This window comes from Puma concolor, chromosome D2 (genome assembly GCF_028749965.1).
Source record: "Puma concolor isolate L17-30 chromosome D2, mPumCon1.1.hap2, whole genome shotgun sequence".
NCBI classification, from domain to species: Eukaryota; Metazoa; Chordata; class Mammalia; order Carnivora; family Felidae; genus Puma; species Puma concolor.
The window spans coordinates 12355742-12375537 of NC_141677.1; the positions used below are offsets into that span (position 1 = coordinate 12355742).

At 47.4% G+C, this 19796-nt stretch overlaps 1 protein-coding gene across 7 annotated transcripts in view; it reads right to left on the minus strand.

Annotated features, from left to right (window-relative positions):
- The window catches only part of EDARADD (EDAR associated via death domain), a 94085-nt gene that overhangs the window by 28453 nt on the left and 45836 nt on the right, over nucleotides 1–19796 (minus strand). For 5 of the 7 annotated variants that reach the window (XM_086679604.1, XM_086679603.1, XM_086679601.1 and 2 more), the window contains one exon: nucleotides 13186–13244. The exons of the other annotated variants lie outside the window; for them this stretch is intronic. In XM_086679604.1, the coding sequence (XP_086535730.1) occupies nucleotides 13186–13244 (59 nt within the window). The remainder of the gene's footprint in view (nucleotides 1–13185; nucleotides 13245–19796) is intronic. 7 annotated transcript variants of the gene reach the window in all.

The following is a 19796-nucleotide window of genomic DNA, read 5'->3' on the forward strand; positions in this document are numbered from 1 at the left end:
AGGCGAGCGGCCCAGCGGCAACTGGTAACTGGCAGCTGTTACTGACTCAGAAATGCTGGGCATCGGGGGTGGGCAAGTGACGCTGGACAAGGTCCCAACTCCACCCCTCAATCGACTGACACTGGTTCCCTCCACTATGAAACAAAAGAAATCACCAACAACATGATTTTTGTGGTCCCCTTCAGCTCTGAAGATGCTGAGCTGTCAATCTACACGTCTGGGCCCAAACCCACTTTCTAAGTGGTCAGGATTAGGGGGGCCTGGGTAGCTCGGTCGGTTAAAAGTCCAACTCTTGATTCGGCTCAGGTCATGATCTTGCAATTCATGGGACTGAGCCCCAAACTGGGCTCTGTGCTGCCAGCTCGGAGCCTGCTTGGGATTCTCTCTCTCCCTGTCTCTATGCCTCTCCCCAGTTAGTGTGCTCTCTCTCAAAATAAATAAACAAACTTAGAAAAAAGAAATCTCTTGGGGTGCCTGGGTGGCTCAGTTGGTTAAGTGCCCGACTTTGGCTCAGATTGTGATCTCGTGGCTTGTGAGTTTGAGCCCTACATCGGGCTCTGTACTGACAGCTCAGAGCCTGCAGCCTGCTTCAGATTCTGTCTCCCTCTCTCTCTGCCTCTCCCCTGCTGGTTCTTACTCTCTCTCAAATATAAATAAACATTAAAAATTAAAAAAAAGAAATCTCTGTACCTTCCTCCCAATTTTGTTGTAAACCTAAAACTGCTTTAATAATAAGGTCTTTAAAAATTAGTAAACTGTGTAAGCTTTCACAATTTTACATGATGTTTTGGTTTAATTGGTTGGAAAGAATGTAATTTCTAGTATATTGCAAATATTGACATTTTATTTTTAGATATCTATTTTTGAGAGAGAAAGTGTGCCCAAGCGAGGAAGGGGCAGAGTGAGAGGGATACAGAGGATCTGAAGGGGGCTCTACGCTGAAAGCAGAGAGCCCAACGTGGGGCTCCAACTCACAAGCCATGAGATCATGACCCGAGCCGAAGTCAGATGCTAACAGGAGCTTAGGAAATAAGGCACAAGAATTAGGCGTGAGCTTCTGGGAGCTGGGAAGAAGGTAGGACCCAGAGTTGGAAGAAATGTAAGGCATGGATGGTAGGTGAGGGGTCAAGGTCACAGGGGGGAATCCCACCTAAGATAGAAAACATGTGTTGGAAATAAAAGACTTCTGTCGCTTTGACGAATACACAAGATACAAGATTAATCAGTTTCTTGGGCTGCGACTTTAGCATCGATCGTTAATGAAGATAGTTTTCCGGATTACAAAGGTTCAGGACTTCAGTCTTGGTCATCACGTGGTACTTTGGATAATACTATCAACAAGCAAAGCTGCTGTTCCATGGCTTAAAAACTGCGTGTGGGCCCCCTGCCCCCCATCTACTCTGGGCAACATCATGTGCAACTCTATTTTTGAGAGGCTTGTTTAACTTCAAAGAAATCACTTGGTTACTGATAGGCTTTCAACAGATAAAAACAGCATCTTCTTTGTATTTGGTGGCATTTGTCACTAGGAACTGACTTGAGGTCTTAGAACTTATTCAGCGGAAGAAGAGACTGGCAGTCTGGCCTGTTAGGTTTAGTCTGTAAATACAGATGCAAATGTAGTGTAAGGAATATACAGCCTTACATGGGGGGCTGGGGGGTGCGGGGGAAGGATGTTCCCCACAGCAGGGTTTAGGACAGCAAAAAAAAACCTGAAACAGCCTCAAGTCCCATGATAAGGAAATTCTTAAGTGACTCATGGCCAAGAATATAATATAACAGGATGTGAGATAGGATATTTTCCTAGGGTTCTTAAGAGTTTTGACTGGGGCCCCATGCTGAGGACAATGGCATGCATGCATTCCACAGAAAGGGGCCGGGGAACCCCAAAGGATGAGCTACAAAGTGGACCAAAAGAGGTGGTGTGACAATTACCCCAACCCCACTTTCAGCCTATATAAGAGGAAGAGACTTCTTTGAAGGAACTGGCGGAAGAAGTTTCCCTTCCTCTGCCTTTAAGAGGAAGGGGCACCTCTCTGGCCCACCCACGCCAGATGAGGGGGCCTCAGGATCACCACCTGTGGGGGGTGCTTGACAGAATGGAAAGACCAGCCTCTCGCTCTTTGTGACTGAGGCGGAATACTTCTGCCACTGGGAGGCTCGAACCTGTGTATGTGAGGAAGCCACAAGCTGGCCAGGGCTGTCCCTGTCCCTAATGGTGGGACAGTGGGGCAAGTTGCCCATGGCCAAGTGGATGGACGCCATCTTGAAAGCACCCTGCTCAGGTAGGAGGGGTGTGATACATCACAGGAGAGAAGGGGCTGGGCTTGGCTGTTGGGAGGCAGATGTAAACAGTCAGCTGGCAGTGCTTTGTCCACATCAGGCCATTATATGGTGCTGAGTTCTCATTTGGGGAAGGAGAGGGGAGTGACATCCCTCTTTGGGCCTCAAAATTTCAATCAGGCTTGAGCTGGAAGTGAGGAGACAAGCTTGGAACAGGATGAGTGATTCAAGTACGGGATGGAGTTCATTTAGATGCAATACTAACCAGGTATTTATCGAACATCTTCCCTCAGTCTCCTGGCACGATTATACCCATTTCATAAAGGAGGAAACAGATTCCCAAAATCAGAATGCCTATATGGCTCAAATCTTGGCTCTACACTGGGTGTTACATGTAACTCATGAATCGCTGGGTTCTACTCCTGAAACCAATACTACACTGTATGTGAACTAATTTGAATTTAAATAAATGAATTTCAGAAAAATGAAAAACAAATCTTGGCTCTACTACTCAGTAGCTGTGTGACCTTAAATTATTCAACCCTTCTGTGTCGCAGTGTGCATCTGTAAAACGGACGTAGAAATAGTACGTCCCACTGAGTCATTTGGAAGATTAAGTGAGCCCACATAGCTGAGTGCTTGGAAGAACTCTTGGGCTTAAAAATGTTAATTATAATTATTACTCTTTTGATTACATACCATTAACTTCTTGGAAAGGATGCTTAGGGTACTGCATTACGTGAAAGAAGGAAATCATGACATTGTACGGTGTGATTACAACCAGATACAAAATAATTACACCCATGCAAAAGAAAAAAAAGAGAGGAAATAATACTTCCCTCGTCTTCTTTTCCTAAGAACGTAACTTTCTCATGGAGGGTACTTGGGAAAGCTTCGGCATTCTGCTTGGAACAGGATGTAAACAATCAGGCTGTGTGTGTTTTCTGCACGGATCAGTGGCCAGCACATACAATATCCCGAATACTAGAGGACATGTATTCACCCACCCATTCCACTTATTAAATGCCTATGGAATATCAGAGTCCAAATAAATGCTGTAAAATACTCAATACCAAATCACTCAATATTGTTTTGGGTTGAATTGTGCCCCCCGCCCCGCCTCCAACTCCAAATTCATATGTCAGAGTCCTAACCTCAGAATATTTTGGAGTATTTTGGAAATAAGGTCTATGGAGGTAATCAAGTTAAAGAGAGGTCATCAGGGTGGGCCCTCATCTAACAGGACTGGTGTTCTTATAAAAAGGGGAAATTTGGAGACAGACACTCACATAGGGCCATACCCGGGAGCATGTGGGAGCAGCCTGCACACATGGAACATGAAGAGTTGACGCTGTGGCCTGTCTGGACCCCTCACCCCACGGATGTGGATGCCTGGTTTACCCCAGGCTTTCTCACTCTGCAACACAGAGACGTTCCCAGGACATGAAGAAATACCAGTGACGGGAGCCCACCCTAAATTTAGCAGTCCAGCTGGCATCTCTGGGGGATGGGACCCAGGCACTGGTGCATTATAAAAGTTCTCCCAGTGATTCCTAATGTGCAGCCAGGGTCCAGAATTGTTGGGCTAAGCAGATCATAGGTGGGCACTAATGTTAGTAAGAAAATTTGTATCTGTTTTCTGCGGGCCACTAACAGGTGCTTTCCATGTTTTTAAAAAAATTTTTTTAATGTTTATTCATTTTTGAGAGAGAGACAGAGAGACAGAGCACAAATGGGGGAGGGGCAGAGAGAGAGGGAGACACAGAATCTGAAGCGGGCTCCAGGCTCTGAGCTGTCAGCACAGAGCCCGACGCGGGGCTCGAACCCACAAACCACGAGATCATGACCTGAAACTTAACTGACTGAGCCACCCAGGTGCCCCATCACGTTTTTACATCTGTCCTTAAGGATTCTCATTACTGTCTTCTGTGCCAGATCCTACACTGCACAGATGCACAGGACCCCTGCCCCTCCCACGGGCACAGTCATGTCAGGCTCGTGCATTATCTAAAAATGGCCAAGAAGGGTAGGGTGGGGGGAGAACATGGCAGATGAAAGGTGACAGGTACATTTGTTACTAATCTCACAACACCTTCCACTGCCGATTTACGTTACCATAAACTAAAACTATTCATCTATCAACGCTGCCGTAGAATAGGTGAATCTAACCAGTGGCCAGATGCTATCCCTCCTATCCAGCGGTTTTGTTTGCAGGGGAGGAAGTGGGAGACATCAGAATCACCCACCGGGCTTGTAGGGGCACCAGCTTACGGTTCTTGATTTTAGCTCAGGTCATGATCTCACGGTTCCTGAGTTCCAGCCCCGAGTCAGGCTCGTGCCAACATTGCAGAGCCTGCTTGGATTCTCTCTCTCTTCCTCTCTCTCTGCCCCTCCCCCACGTCTCTTTCTCTCTATCAAAATTAAATAAACATTTAAAAGAATTAAAAGTTAAAAAAAAAAAAAAAGAATCACCTATGGGGCTTTTAGAATCTACTCCTGGGTTTAGGAAGGTTCTGCCCTCCCTTTTCCTGTTCTGGAAGCTCAGAGCTCCTACAACACTCCCTCCTCTCTACCCAGCCTGCCTCTCTTCTGAAACATGGCCAGTAGGGTGCTCTCACTAATGCCTCTCTACCCCTGTTCCCCCCAGAAAACAGCACTAACCCCGCACAGGAGAGAGTCCTAGAAAACTCTGAGGGGCCAGTCTCAAGATGCATATGCCTGATTAAACCCCTGAGGTCAATGCCTCAAGCCGTGTTTGTCCCTTGCGTGTCCTGCCAGCTCAGCTCCTCTGTGGGTTTCTGGAGGGAGGAACCTGGCCTTGTGGGTCCCGTGCAAGCCACATTGCCACACCAGGGCCTGTGCGGCCCTGTGCGGGCCCAGGGCCTGAGCTGGTACCTGAGCCAGCACAGCTCTTGATTTCTGGGGACTCTCCCCACCTTCTGCCTTGACTGTTTTTTTTTAGAACATGTTCCAAAGATACGTCATTTGCTCTGGTACCCTTAACACAGCAAGCTTGTGTCCACTTTCCTATTACAAATGGCAACTCCCACCGTGTGGGGCTCCCTGCCCCCTTCTCCTGCTTCATTTCTCTCCAAAGCACTATTGCCAGTAATAACAGACTTCATTGTCCTATTTGTTCCTGGTCAGTCTGACTTATGAATCACACACCCGTAAAGCATTTATGATGTGCTTGATGACATTTTTAAGAGCTTAAAAAAGATCAACCGGTATCCTTACAAAGAGGGGGCATTTGTGCACGGAGACAGAGGAAACACGAGGTGAAGACACAGGGAAAAGACAGCCATCAACAAGCAAGGACAGAGGTTAGGACGGAGCCTACCCCCGGCGCCCTCAGAAGGAACGGGCCCTGCCCACACCTTGATCTCAGACTTACGGGCTCCAGAGCTGGGACACCATGCATTTCTGTTACTGAAGCCACCCCCGCTGTGGTACTTTGCAACAGCAGCCCTAGACATCAACACAGATGTTCGGAATGCTATCCTCCCCTCTTCATTCCCCCTTCCACGTCCTGTACCTAAGCCCTTGGGATCGCATTCCCGGGTGAGCCAAAGAACCTCGGTGTTTCCTCCTAGCCATTCCCTGGACCAGCCACCGCTAGGATGACTTGGCTCAAGCTCTGTTCTTATGCCATCACTCTACAGGGAGACTCTTTCAGGCAGCTCCCCTGTCTGGGAGACGGAGACCGTGCTCCCACCCTGGTGCTCCAGGACTTGGCCCGGAGCAGCACTTCCCAGAGAGGAGCTGAGAGGAAATGCTGGATGCAGGGGTTAACAGGCATGCTGAGGAGGTGGGGGAAACAAGGCTTTCTCTGTTCAGACAAGTCTGCCTCCCTGTCAAATGAACTCAGCCATCTCCTCTCTCTTTTCCCTTACAGATATGTGCTGAGATTGTCCAAGAATCCAAGGGAGAGTTTCTCAGCTTACCTGCCTATGGAGCCTCTGTTCTGGGAGCATCCAAAAACATTCCTACTCAGCTTTCCAGGCCAGAGATTTCAAATGCTAATTCTGAGTGTAGCTCTAAGCAGTCACCATTGTATCCCCACACCTAAGAGAGTAGTGGTATCAAATACTGGATGGATGGATGGATGGATGGATAGATGGATGGATGGATGGGTGGGTGGGTGGGTGGATGGATGGATGGGTGGGTGGGTGGGTGGATGGATGGATGGGTGGATGGGTGGGTGCGTGGGTGGATGGATGGATGGATGGGTGGGTAACTGGGTGGGTGGGTGGATGGATGGATGGATGGATGGATGGATGGATGGATGGATGGGTGGATGGGTGGATGGGTGGATGGGTGGATGGGTGGATGAATGGGTGAATGGGTGAATGGGTGAATGGGTGAATGGGTGAATGGGTGGGTGGGTGAATGGGTGGGTGGGTGGATGGATGGATGGATGGATGGATGGGTGGGTGACTGGGTGGGTGGATGGATGGATGGATGGATGGGTGGGTGACTGGGTGGGTGGATGGATGGGTGGATGGGTGGGTGACTGGGTGGGTGGTGGATGGATGGATGGATGGATGGATGGATGGGTGGGTGAGTGGATGGATGGATGGGTGGGTGGGTGGGTGGGTGACTGTGTGGGTGGGTGGATGGATGGATGGATGGATGGATGGATGGATGAATGGGTGAATGGGTGGGTGGGTGACTGGGTGGGTAGATGGATGGATGGGTGACTGGGTGGGTGGGTGGATGGATGGGTGACTGGGTGGGTGGGTGGATGGATGGGTGGGTGACTGGGTGGGTAGATGGATGGATGGGTGGGTGACTGGGTGGGTGGGTGGATGGATGGATGGATGGATGAATGGATGGGTGACTGGGTGGGTGGATGGATGGATGGATGGGTGGGTGGGTGACTGGGTGGGTGGATGGATGGATGGATGGGTGGGTGACTGGGTGGGTGGGTGGATGGATGGATGAATGGATGGGTGACTGGGTGGGTGGGTGGATGGATGGATGGATGGGTGGGTGGGTGACTGGGTGGGTGGATGGATGGATGGATGGGTGGGTGACTGGGTGGATGGATGGATGGATGGGTGGGTGGGTGACTGGGTGGGTGGATGGATGAATGGATGGGTCGGTGGGTGGGTGACTGGGTGGGTGGGTGGGTAGGTGGATGGATGGATGGATGGGTGGGTGACTGGGTGGGTGGATGGATGGATGAGTGGACGGGTGGATGGCTGGCTGGCTGGCTGGCTGGATGGATGGATGGATGGCTAAGTGGGTGGATGGATGTGGCATCATCTAACCTCCTGCAATCCATTTCTTATTTATCAAACACCACCATGCTACTGCCTTGTTCACGATGGCCTGTGGCCTCCCTGCTGTATGGACAGAATAAACCCTTTAACCCCCTAATCTCTTTGCTAGATTTCCTCCCTTCCTGCCCCATTCAAGTGTTGCCATTCAAGATCCAACTCAAATCTGGCATCAGCTATCTCAGCTTCTAAAGTCTCTATGTATAAAAAGAATGTTTGTGGGGCATCTGGTTGGCTCAGTCGGTTGAGCTTTGGACTCTTGATTTCAGCTCAGGTCATGATCCCAGGGTGGAAGGATCATGCTCCTCATCGGGTTCTGTGCTGAGCATGGAGCCTGCTTGGGATTCTCTCTCTCCCTCTGCCCCTCTCCCCTGATCAAGCGCACATGCTCTCTCTCTCTCTCTCTCTCTCTCTCTCTCAAAATATATATTTTTTTAAAAAAAGATTCTGTCTCTCTTCCCCTCTGCCCCTCTCCCCCGCTTTCACTAACTCTCTAAAACAACAACAACAACAAACATTAAAAAGAATGTCTGTATCTTTACCTATCTCGCCTTTTTGGCCTATGAAAGAGCCGAGGTTCTTACTTTTAAAATGTTAACTCATCTATTGAACACCTGTGTGCCTATACCTTATCTTCCCTACCAGATAACACATTCCTTGAGGGAAATCAATGTGTTGCATGTTCCCCACAGAACATTTTCAACCGTATTATCAATAAGTATTTGCTAAGAACGTTACTCCTCTCTACCTTCCACAGGGAAAACAAATCCCACTAATTATTACACTTCTCCTCCTCCTGGTTTTAATCTCTCTGCTCCTTGATAATACCTTATCCTTTAAAATCTGAGGTTTCCCATCTTGAGAAAAAAGAAGCCTTTTTCCCCCATATTTTCTAACACTCTCCAACAAGAATTTACTATTTTTACTTGCCACCTTAAGGAATTTGACAGGACTGCATGAACTTTCTTGTCACCTGCTCACTCTTTAAGACTGGCAATCACGTTTTTGTCCCGATGACCAGTTTCTGCTTCTGAGCTCTTTTCTTCTGCTGGCCTCTAAAGTGAGGTGTTCCACAACTTCCACCCTTGGCTTCTCTCTTTGCTTTTCTACAAGGACTCTCTCCTTGGCAGTCTCGTCCGCTCCTGAGGCTTCAACTGTAATGTCCTGATGCGCGAGTCCTAAATCAGTACCTAGTGCTGCGTTTTCCAGCACTTACCAGGCATTGCCACAAATCTCACATACCCCTCACTCTACAAACGTTTATCTCCTTTTTCCCCAACCCACAAGCGGAACTTAATCCCAGCAACACATGAATCTTATCTTCTATCCGAATTCTCTATTTACATTCTTGGTAGAAACATCTCCCAGTCACAGGCTTAAAATTAACCCCCATCTTCTCTCCAGTCCCCCTGGGGTCCCATATGGTCATATGGCCACAACTTACAACCCCCAATAATTTCTATCAACCTGTGTCTGGCATTCAAGGCTCTGGGGCCCTGGCTCCAACATATCCCTCAGTCTTATCACCTAGGATCTCCTAATACTTCAGCTCCAGACAAAGCGTTCGTCAGGGGCTCTTTTGTCAGAGCACTGACATATACCATTCCTCATAGCAGGGGGAGGCCGTTGCCCTGCCCTCAGACACACATCCTAGAATCTACTTCTGTGTTAGAGATGGTCATACCATGGACCCATTCAAACTGATGGCAAAGCCATGTAGAAACTGGATAAAATGTTTGTGAAATAGGGGCGCCTGGGTGGTTCAGTTGGTTGAGTGTCCAACTTCGGCTCAGGTCATGATCTCACGGTTCGTGAGTTCGAGCCCCGCATCAGGCAGACAGTGTGGAGCCTGCTTGGCATTCTCTCTCCCTCCCCGCCACCCCTCTCTCTCAAAATAAATGAATAAACTTAAAAAATGTTTGTGAGATAACATTACATAAGAAAAGCAAATCTCACTGACAGTTTTGACAATTATTCATATAAAAAAATGTACAAGGGAATACATCCAAATGTCAAACAATGGTTATATCAGAGCAGTGGAATTGTGAATGAGTTTTTTCATTTTTCTACATTCTAAATTTTACTTAGTGTGGTTTTTAAAATACATTTTTATTTTAGAATAGTTTTGGAATTACATATAACTTGAGAAGATGGTAAAGACAGGTCCTATATGCCCTACATTCAATTTCCTTTATTATTAACATTGCATGTTAGCATGATACTTTCATCACAGCTAAATAAACCAGTACTTTCACATGGTTTCTAAAACTTAAAGAAAAAAGAAAGAAGAAAGAAAGAAAGAAAGAAAGAAAGAAAGAAAGAAAGAAAGAAAGAAAAACTCTTTAGTTTGGTAAAACCAAATAACATAGAGGAAAATGTCATTCTTTCCATAACCTCGAACTCCAAGTTAGTATCCTGATATTTATTATTTTTATTATTACTTCAGCCTCCTCTTGGCATGGATATCGTTGGTTATAAACTGGAACAAATTTTGCTTTAACTATCATTTGCTATATGTTTGTGCAGGTAGTTAAAGTAGTTGAAACTTTATTGTTTCGTAAAGGTTCTGGGGAATGTTTTCTTGAACATAAAGTTCCATGGATATTAAAAAAAACTTTTTTTACATTTATTTATTTTTTGAGAGAGAGAGACAGAAAGAACGTGAGCAGAGGAGGGGCAGAGAGAGAGGGAGACACAGAATGGGAAGCAGGCTCCAGGCTCTAAGCTGTCAGCAAAGAGCCCAACATGGGGCTCGAACTCACGAGCCTTTGAGCCATGAGATCATGACCTGAGCCGAAGTCAGCCGCTCAACTGACTGAGCCACCCACGTGCCCCTCGTGCCATGGAAAATTTTAAACCCTGTGAAGCATCCCCACATCCAGAATCTAATGTTGTGTGCACGCTGCTTCTCCAGCAAGTCCGTAAGCCCTGCTGCGGTCTTCCCTTGTCCGTTCCCCTCCCACTTTTTTTTTTTTTTTTTTTAATTTTTTTTTTAAAATTTTTTTTTTTCAACGTTTATTTATTTTTGGGAGAGAGACAGAGCATGAACGGGGGAGGGGCAGAGAGAGAGGGAGACACAGAATCGGAAACAGGCTCCAGGCTACGAGCCATCAGCCCAGAGCCCGACGCGGGGCTTGAACTCACGGACCGCGAGATCGTGACCTGGCTGAAGTCGGACGCCCAACCGACTGCGCCACCCAGGCGCCCTCCCTCCCACTTTTTCTTACACCCAAGAACACCCAGTCCAGATCTGGGCTCCAAGTGTATGCTCAGCAAATGCAACTTTTGATAAACTGAAGTAGTAGGACAGGATCTAGTAGATAGGGTATTGATTTTAAGTTCCTAAAATAAAGGATTCTTGATTACGAAATTTTGTCTGAGATGTCAGAGTTTGATCTTGCGTACCAGGACACTACAGCGTTTTCCCTCTGCATCATTCAAAGGAGGCACTCTTGCTAGAGTGAGTTTTAGTCTTAAAATGATAAAAATCACGAACATATCAAGTGTTAAATATTCTAAAGAGCATATTTTCAGCTTGCCTTTAAAGTCTGAGCTCTAGAGGGGTGCCTGGGTGGCTCAGTCGGTTGAGTGTCCCACTACGGCTCAGGTCATGACCTTGCAGTCTGTGAGTTCGAGCCCCACGTCGGGCTCTGTGCTGACAGCTCAGAGCCTGGAGCCTGCTTCGGATTCTGTGTCTCCCTCTCTCTCTGCCCCTCCCCCGCTCGTGCTCTGTCTCTCTCTGTCTCTCTCAAAAAATGAATAAACATTAAAAAAAAATTAAAGTCTGAGCTCTAGAAAATGGACTGTGGGGGTTTTTGTTTGTTTTTTTTAAATGTTTCTCCCCTAGTGAGTTTCCTTTGTTCTGTCTGCCAAGTTGGTTTCAAAGAATCCTTCTGGATATCTAGCAGTTAGAACAAATCCTATAGATTATGCAAAGAAATAACTAACTGAAGCAGCAAGGTAGTGTCCTACTTTTCACAGGAATAGAAGACATTCTCTTTTAAAACGGAACTGAAAAAAAAAACCTCAAATAGGTTTCTTCCCGTTTTATTTGTTGATAAATCTATTTTTCATCTTTTTTTAAATTTTTTTAATTTTTATTTTTTCATCTTTTAGTATTGTCTTTACTGCAAACAGCCAGATCTATGACACTAAAATTTAAAAAAAAAAATTATTGAACAGCGTCCTAAGGTATATTCGGTACCTAATCTTAACTGGTTTTGGAAAATCCCTAAAATCAAGCTAAACAAACAACATTCTTGTATCTTCATGGGAGTCTGTATCATGTTACAAAACGTGTGAGGAGCAAAACTTTGCCAAACAAATTAAGGAGTGCAAGAAAAGAAAATTTCATAGTTTGGGTTTACTAAAGTTGTTTAAAGGCAGTCAGTGCCAAAATCAATCCTTAGATTGTAATTCCAAGGAAACTGCTGAGGATTAATTAATAAGAATGTGAGGGGCGCCTGGGTGGCTCAGTCGGTTAAGTGTCCGACTTCAGCTCAGGTCGTGATCTCACAGTTCATGAGTTTGAGTCTGGCATAGGCCTCTGTGCTGATAGCTCAGAGCCTGGAGCCTGCTTCGATTCTGTCTCCCTCTCTCTCTGCCCCCCCCCCCCACACTCTGTCTCTTTCTCTCCTTCAAAAATAAACATTTAAAAAGTACAAAAAAATAAATAAGTATATGATCTTCACAGTGGGTGACTGAAAAGCCCCAAACCAGAGTTAAAAGCAGCGTCACTGACAACTTTCAAGAGAGATGTATACAATTAAAATTGACTGTTTTATCAACTACCGTGTAACTTTGCTTTATTGCAAAAGTGATTTGACTCTCCAGGAGTATCACTATTAATAAGTTATGACAGACTGATGTTTGACAAGCAAGCCTAAACAAAACCTCCAATTTGTCTTGCTAAAAATTAACTTGGTGTTATGGAACGGGCAGGACCGAACCAGTCCATCGTGAGGCAAGACAGGCTTTTTGAGACATTTGACACTCTAAATATAGTTCAGCAGATGTGAAGCATTATGCAATTTGGCTAATAAGCTCCGAGCGAGTGGAAAGAAATGGACTGGACAGTACCAGAAGTGACTGAAACACACGGTGACCCAAGGAAGCTTCTGGAAGGAGGTACCTCAAAAGGTGAACAATGGAATGACAGGCAATTCTCAATTTTGGGGGTACATTTTTGTCCTATCTGGAGTTTAAAAGAACATTCTTTTACAATCAGAAAACAACACATGGATTTGCTTTTTGGAAAAAGACAATAAAAATGATGTGAAGTTTGACTTCTCATATCTGAGAAAAGTTTTATAAAAGCATTACAAAAATGGCATAGGACTATCCAGTTTTGTTGCGGCTTAATAAACATTGATGGTCTGTGTTTAGCGTATAGATACATATTCATTTCAAAGGACGGATTAAAGGTACCATAGTCACTGAGAGCAACAGACGTTTTGTCAATATCCCATACAACTGGGATGCTTCAAGATCATTTCCAGACTTATTTTATTACCTAGAAATCCTCTTCCTTATTTTCAAAGCTCTGGGAGAGAATCTCTAAGACCTTCCAGTTGGATTAGCAGGTACCTAAGGGTGAAAATGGAACCAAAATGATTCTTACCTCATGTGGCGCATCAGCATTTGTTGGGCCGTTCAAAGTAATTGGATCACATTCCTCAGCTGGGGGGGGAAAAGAGACAAAGCTTGATAAAGAAAGGGCACGCTCTGCCGTGTGAGGCCTGCGACTGGGACTCAGTGCTATGTGCTGCTTTGGCATTTGGTAAAGCTGGGAGGACCTCGGTCCTCCTGCCCTCTCTGCTTCTAGGCATAAGGCCCCAGGCTACCCGCCGCTGCCTGCGAGGGCACCAGGTGAGGGCACCAGGCACGGTTCCTACTTACCCCCGAGTACTGAGTTTCAGTTCCCCGCCAGCCCACTGAATCACTCAGACGAGCCGTCCCTGGGGACCCAGGGACGCTACCTCCTCTTGCCACTACTACCCTTACCACCTACAGCTGCTGGTGGCTGGTGCCCTCTGTTCCCGCGGGCAGCCTCGTGGGATGTGACCCTGCGTGGCTTGAGGTGTCCCCCTCCCCCAGGCTGTGAGCACAAGTGACTCATGTCAACCTCATCTGTCCAGTGTCAGGCATGTAACCCCTGGGCAGGATCCCTCCCGCACTGCTGGGGTGAACAGGAGGGGATCAAAGCAGCTGGCCTCGTGAACTGCATGGCCCAACCGCTATGGAAGACACTTTGTCAGATGTAACTAACTTCCCCGCCACAGTTTAGGCTGCCTGGGGCTGGCCGACTTGCACTCTGGCCTACGCAGCACTGCGTGTCGTCTTTGTTCGGTGTTTGTCCTCTCCTCCCACCTAAAATGTCCCCGTCCCCAAGGTGAAAACTGTTATTGACTATGCCCCAGTGTGATGTGCTGTTGGGTTCGACTGATGTCTGGTGGGTCAGCTCTGAGCATCCCATCCATAAGCCAGTGTGCCTGGGCCCCGCGCAGCCGCTTACAGCAGCCAAAGGACCGATCCTGCAGTCATGGGCCCGCTGGTCCATACCAGACCCATAAGCAATACGACCTTCCTGGAGGTGGACGCAACCCCAAGCAGGTTGACTGGCATTTCCTGGAGGAAGAGATGGCTCCCTACGAGGTGGGCCGTCAGCCTCCCAAGCCTCTCCCCGTCAACAGTCAGAAAGTCTGCACCATGAACGATCAGGGACAGAAAGTGAGTGCTGACCCTTTATACAGGTAGAAGTAGAAATACTCCCAGGGAATCTGGGAGAAAGCCCCAAAAAACAAAGAAAAGGCAGGGCCATAGCAGAGCTCAGTTCCAGCCCATTGCCTGCTGGGCTGCTCGGCCACCTCTGCCTGGCTGCAAGGAACATCCTGATCCTCGGAGTTCTCGGGGAAACCCGTGGTACCCCTGGGGCACGGCACGGGGTTAGTTCGACCCTGATGCAAGCCCGGGGTCGTGAAACATATGAAAGCAACCGCTGCCCAGGGAAGGCCCCAACCCCGTGGTACTGATTTGAGGCTCTGTGGAGGCGGAAATGCAGAAATACGAGCGGGGTGGAGGATTCCCCCACCTACCTGCACCCAGAGTTTATCCAGTGACGCAAAAAAGAAAAGGGGACGGGAAATGAAAGAAAGAAACTGGACCGAAAATGGAAAGAAACTGGACACCGGGGAGGAGATGAAAGGAAAAAAAGGACTGTAAGCAGAGGTCCACAGTTTGACCCAATGGGAAATCCAACATTTACTGAAATAATTTACATAGCAAACCAGTAAACGAGTGCTGGATACCCCTGTGCCTGACAACGTCAGTTCTGAATCAGCTTTAGTACCTGCTGAAATGCACCAACCGGCAAACCCTCAGGGACTTAATCAGTCCCGGGGCTCCAATTACAGTTACACCTGGAGATGCCACTAAATGTAAACACGAGGTCCCCACGTAACCCTAGAGAGTTCTGGAACGTGAAACAGAAGACAAATAGGCATGATTCATCCTTACCAAAAGAACTATTGTTTTGCCTCATTTTCCCATGGTCACAGCACCCAATGCCTTAGATTATCCCATGTGGGCATGGCGGCTCTGACTCAACAATTACTATTAAATTAAATCTTTACAGTTAGAAGTTGATTTGAACGAAATGGGACCCTACAGACCTCTCAGTGCAAGCACCTAATACGGCCCGATGTAAATTAAACAGGACCTTCAAAGATCAAAACTTACTATGTAAGACCTGATTTGAGTGAAGGGTGGATTAACTGCTGCCTCTCCAATTAACAGCTGAATTTGGCCTGTTCTTAAACCCGAAAGGCAATGAACAGTGTCTCACAGGACATTACTGCGGCCTTAATGTGGTGGCCCCATCCATTAAGGCGCCAGACCCAATGCCCAGTATTTTTTAAATTACTGACTCCATCCCATCAGCCACTAATAAATATCTGGCTATCACCAATTGGGCTAATACGTTCTGCTCAGTGTCTATTTGAGCAACCTCTCAGGTGCCATGTGCCTTCATCGCCAAAGGCAGTCGTACATGGTGACCGGGCTCCGTATGGGGGACCTAACAGCGTTGCCCTAGCACACGGTCTTTGCAGGCAAGATCTTAACTGCACCCAACCTTCTCCAGGATCGTGGGTATGCCAACATGGATGACATCCTCCTCCAAGGATATCCATTTGACATTCATCCAAGCCATACAACATCCATAAAAGAGCTCACAGAAAGGGAACAGGACACTGACCCCCACACAGTGTGCGGCCCTACCACCTTGGTTAAATTCCTGAGAATCTGTTGGTAAGTTAAGGGCTGCTCCATCTCTGACATGGTCAATAAAGAGTTAAAAAAAATAGGGGCGCCTGGGTGGCTCAGTCTGTTGAGCGTCTGACTTCAGCTCATGTCATGATCTCACGGTTCATGAGCTCAAGCCCTATGTCCGGCTCTGTGCAGACAGCTCAGAGCCTGGAGTTGCTGCAGACTCTGTGTCTCCCTCTCTCTCTGCTCCTACCTCATTCATGCTCTGTCTCTGTCTCTCAAAAATAAATAAATGCTAAAGAAAAACTTTTTTAAGTGTTATGAAAATAAAAAAAAAACAAAAACAAAACATTAAGGGACACCTGGGTGGCTCAGCTGGTTGAACCTCTGACTCTGGATTTTGGCTCAGGTCATGGTCCCAGGGTCATAGGATCTAGCCCTTCGTCAGGCTCTGTGCTGAGTGTGGAGCCTGCTTGGGACACTCTCATTCTTTCCCTCTTGCCACCCCGCCCATCCCCTGCTCGTGCTCTCTCTCTCTGAAATAAAATAAAAAATAAAAAACAGAGTTATGGACCCTCTCAGTACTTACCACAAGTTAATACAAGTCCAACATCTTCTAGTTTGGGGGGAGTTCTGGAGGCAATGTATTCCTCATTTCCATAGTTTATTTGTTCCCACTGACACGCTTACTTGTAAAGTGCTTCACTGTAAATCTGGCTCCCTCTAACAAAAGCCTACAACACGCATTCTCTGAGACCCCTTCACCATAAGGGTTTAAACAACCTCCTCATATTCTTCCTGAAGTCTCTGGACCACCCATGACTGCCATATGCTGTCTACGTGCTTCTGATGCATGAAACTGCCCTGCTAGACCCTTCTCTCCATACACCACTAGGGCAGCGACTGCTGGCTGCACACTGGGCTCTTCTGGAAACAAGAGGCTCTCCCTGACCCTGCACCTGTGAGCCTTCATACCCTGCTGCCTATTATGCCTTGAGTCACAGAAGCAGCTCCGTACAAGCTCGACATGGCTACTGAGACTTTACTGCTGAGTGGAGACAAACGTGGGCCTTCTGGCATGTTCCACCCATAGGAGGGCATGGTCTCCACTATCCTCAGGCTCTTGCCAGATGCCATGGTGCTGGAAGAAGTCACCCTTCTGACATTCCTGGTTACCTGGGGAGCCCCTTCAGATCAACTGAGCGAACAACAGTGGGAATTTGTAGATTTTACAGGTGATATCACCACCATCATACGTGATGGAGTTCATGGATAGTTATGCTTTCTAGCCCTCAGTCAACACGTCCCTGATAAATGACTGCCAAACTTCAGGTGGTCATCTTAGTGCTGGATGCCCTGGCCAACAAGTGGCCCCATAGGCACTTTTTTTTTTTTAAATACAAACTCTTGGACCACTGCCCAAGACTTGCCCACTCTGGGACAGAACTCTGGGAATCTCTTGCCTCACATATGAAGAGAATGTAAATCAAGGTAACAGATATCTCTGCACATAGTAAGGCCACAATGTAAGGCCTCACTAGAATATTCTCTATCCCCTTTGGAGTTCCAGACGTTACTGCTAGTGACCAAGACATTCATTTCACTTCTCAGAACACAATGCCCGGCTCTAAAAGAAGCCACTCAACCGAATTTCCATCTACTCTCTAGGCAACAGGTTAAATCGAAAGGGAGGGTGAGCTCCTCACAGAATTCCTATTTTATAGAACAAATAGAGCTCTTGCCCTGGGTCACTATTGCCACAGGCATTGGTTATCTAAAAAAATTTTTTTTTAAATGTTCATTTATTTTTGAGAGAGAGACAGAGACCAAGTGGGGAAGGGACAGACAGGGAGGGAGACACAGAATCCGAAGCAGCTCCAGGCTCCGAGCTGTCAGCACAGAGCCTGACGCGGGCTCGAACCCACGAATCGCGAGATCGTGACCTGAGCCGAAGTCGGACGCTTAACCAACTGTGCCACCCAGGCGCCCCGGCATTGTTATCTAAATTCATGCCCTCACTATACCAGTGCCATACCACATGGCCCGCCCTCTCCTGGTCCAGTGTCTGGTGTGCTTTTTAGGGAGGCCCTTCCCTACCCTCTAAGTCCCAATCATCACTAAGATTTAAATTGAAGTCAAGGTTATCACGGAGTCAATTGTGGTATAAGATCTAAGACGAAGACTCAATACTAGCACTGCCTTGACATCTGGTAAAAATCAGGAGGGCCTCGAATGGCCGAGGTGCAAAGCTTTCCGCACGCTGCCCCGTGATCGGCCCCTGAGCCGAGCACCAGGCACGGTTCCTACTTACCCCCGAGTACTGAGTTTCAGTTCCCCGCCAGCCCGCTGAATTACTCAGATGAGCCGATCACATCCTCCCTGGGGAACCAGGGACGCTACCGCCTCTCACTACTACCACCCTTACCACCTACAGCCCCCGGTGGCTCACTCTGTTCCCAAGGGCAGCCCCGTGGGATATGACCCTGCGTGGCTTGCGGTGTCCCCCTCCCGCAGGCTGTAAGTACAAGTGACTCACGTCAATCTCATCTGTCTGGTGTCAGGCAGGCGTGGCCATCCCCATAACCCTAGGGCAGGATGCCCCCCCTTCCCCAGGGGGTGAGTAGGAGGCACTCCGGACACATTTCCCTCTGCTTCACATCACAACAAATTCCTCTGTGCTCATTCATCTGTCTGACATTTTACCAAGCCTTGCAGATTAGCAGAGTGGGATTTTACTCGTCTTGACAGGTCACCCTCCTAAAAGCCAAAGCTACGGCAGCTCTCTTGTCTAAGTGGCCACGGCCAGCGCACGTCAAAGGCACCTGACATGCATGTGAAACGTGTTAACACCTTTCAAAGAATTCACTTTGGAAAGGAACCTCCATGCTTAGGGTTGTCTGACACAGGTGTTGGCTTCACAGCTCCCCGATGGTGGTGACGATGGCACAGGTGTGTGACAAACTGATTCGGGTCCATCGGATTTTAATCTGTGCGGAATTCCTTCCTGCACGCTAAACTTGAAAGCTGACAGAAATACAGAACGTTATGAAGGAAAGGTTTATGTCGATTTTGAGAGGTGTAAAGCTTTAAGTAAAGAATCAGTTATCAGGGTCCAACAGCTAAGACTGAATGAGGGATTGACTGAGTCATCTCTTTTCCACATTAACATTCATTCACCTGTTGAGCGCCGGGCTGCTGGATTTGTTCAAACAAGGTGCTACTACGTTCACTGCTCCTGTACAATTCCCGCTAAAGGACAATCTTCCCCATTAACAGAATTATCTGAGAAATTTATTTATTTCTTTATTTACTTATAGATTTAAAAAAAAATTTTTTTTTAACATTTATTTATTTTTGAGACAGAGAGAGAGCATGCACAGGGGAGGGTCAGAGAAAGAGGGAGACACAGAATCTGAAACAGGCTCCAGGCTCCGAGCTGTCAGCACAGAGCCTGACACGGGGCTCGAACCCATGGGCCGCGAGATCATGACCTGAGCCAAAGTCGGACGCTTAACCGACTGAGCCACCCAGGCGCCCGTACTTCTAGATTTTTAAAAATAAATGTTTCCTTTTTGAGAGAGACAGCATGAATGGGGGAGGGGCAGAGAGAAAGAGGGAGATGGGATCTGAAGCAGGCTCCCGGCTCCGCACTGACAGTAGGGATCCCCACACCGGGCGCAAACTCAAGGAACCATGAGATCGTGACCTGAGCTGAAGCTGGACGCTCAACTGACTGAGCTAGCCAGGGGCCCCTCTCTGAGGGATTTAAACTAAAAGCATGGTTTTTTACTAAGATTCTAGATGGTATCTTTCAAAAGGAGAGCAGTAGAGATCTTGCCTTGGCTTGAGTTCCTCAGTATAGTCCCCAGCATTCTGGCATCTGAATGAAGTACCTCTGGGGCTTGTTAACAATGCAGATTCCCGGGCTCCACACCAGACTTCCTTAACTGGAATCTCAGGGGCCCC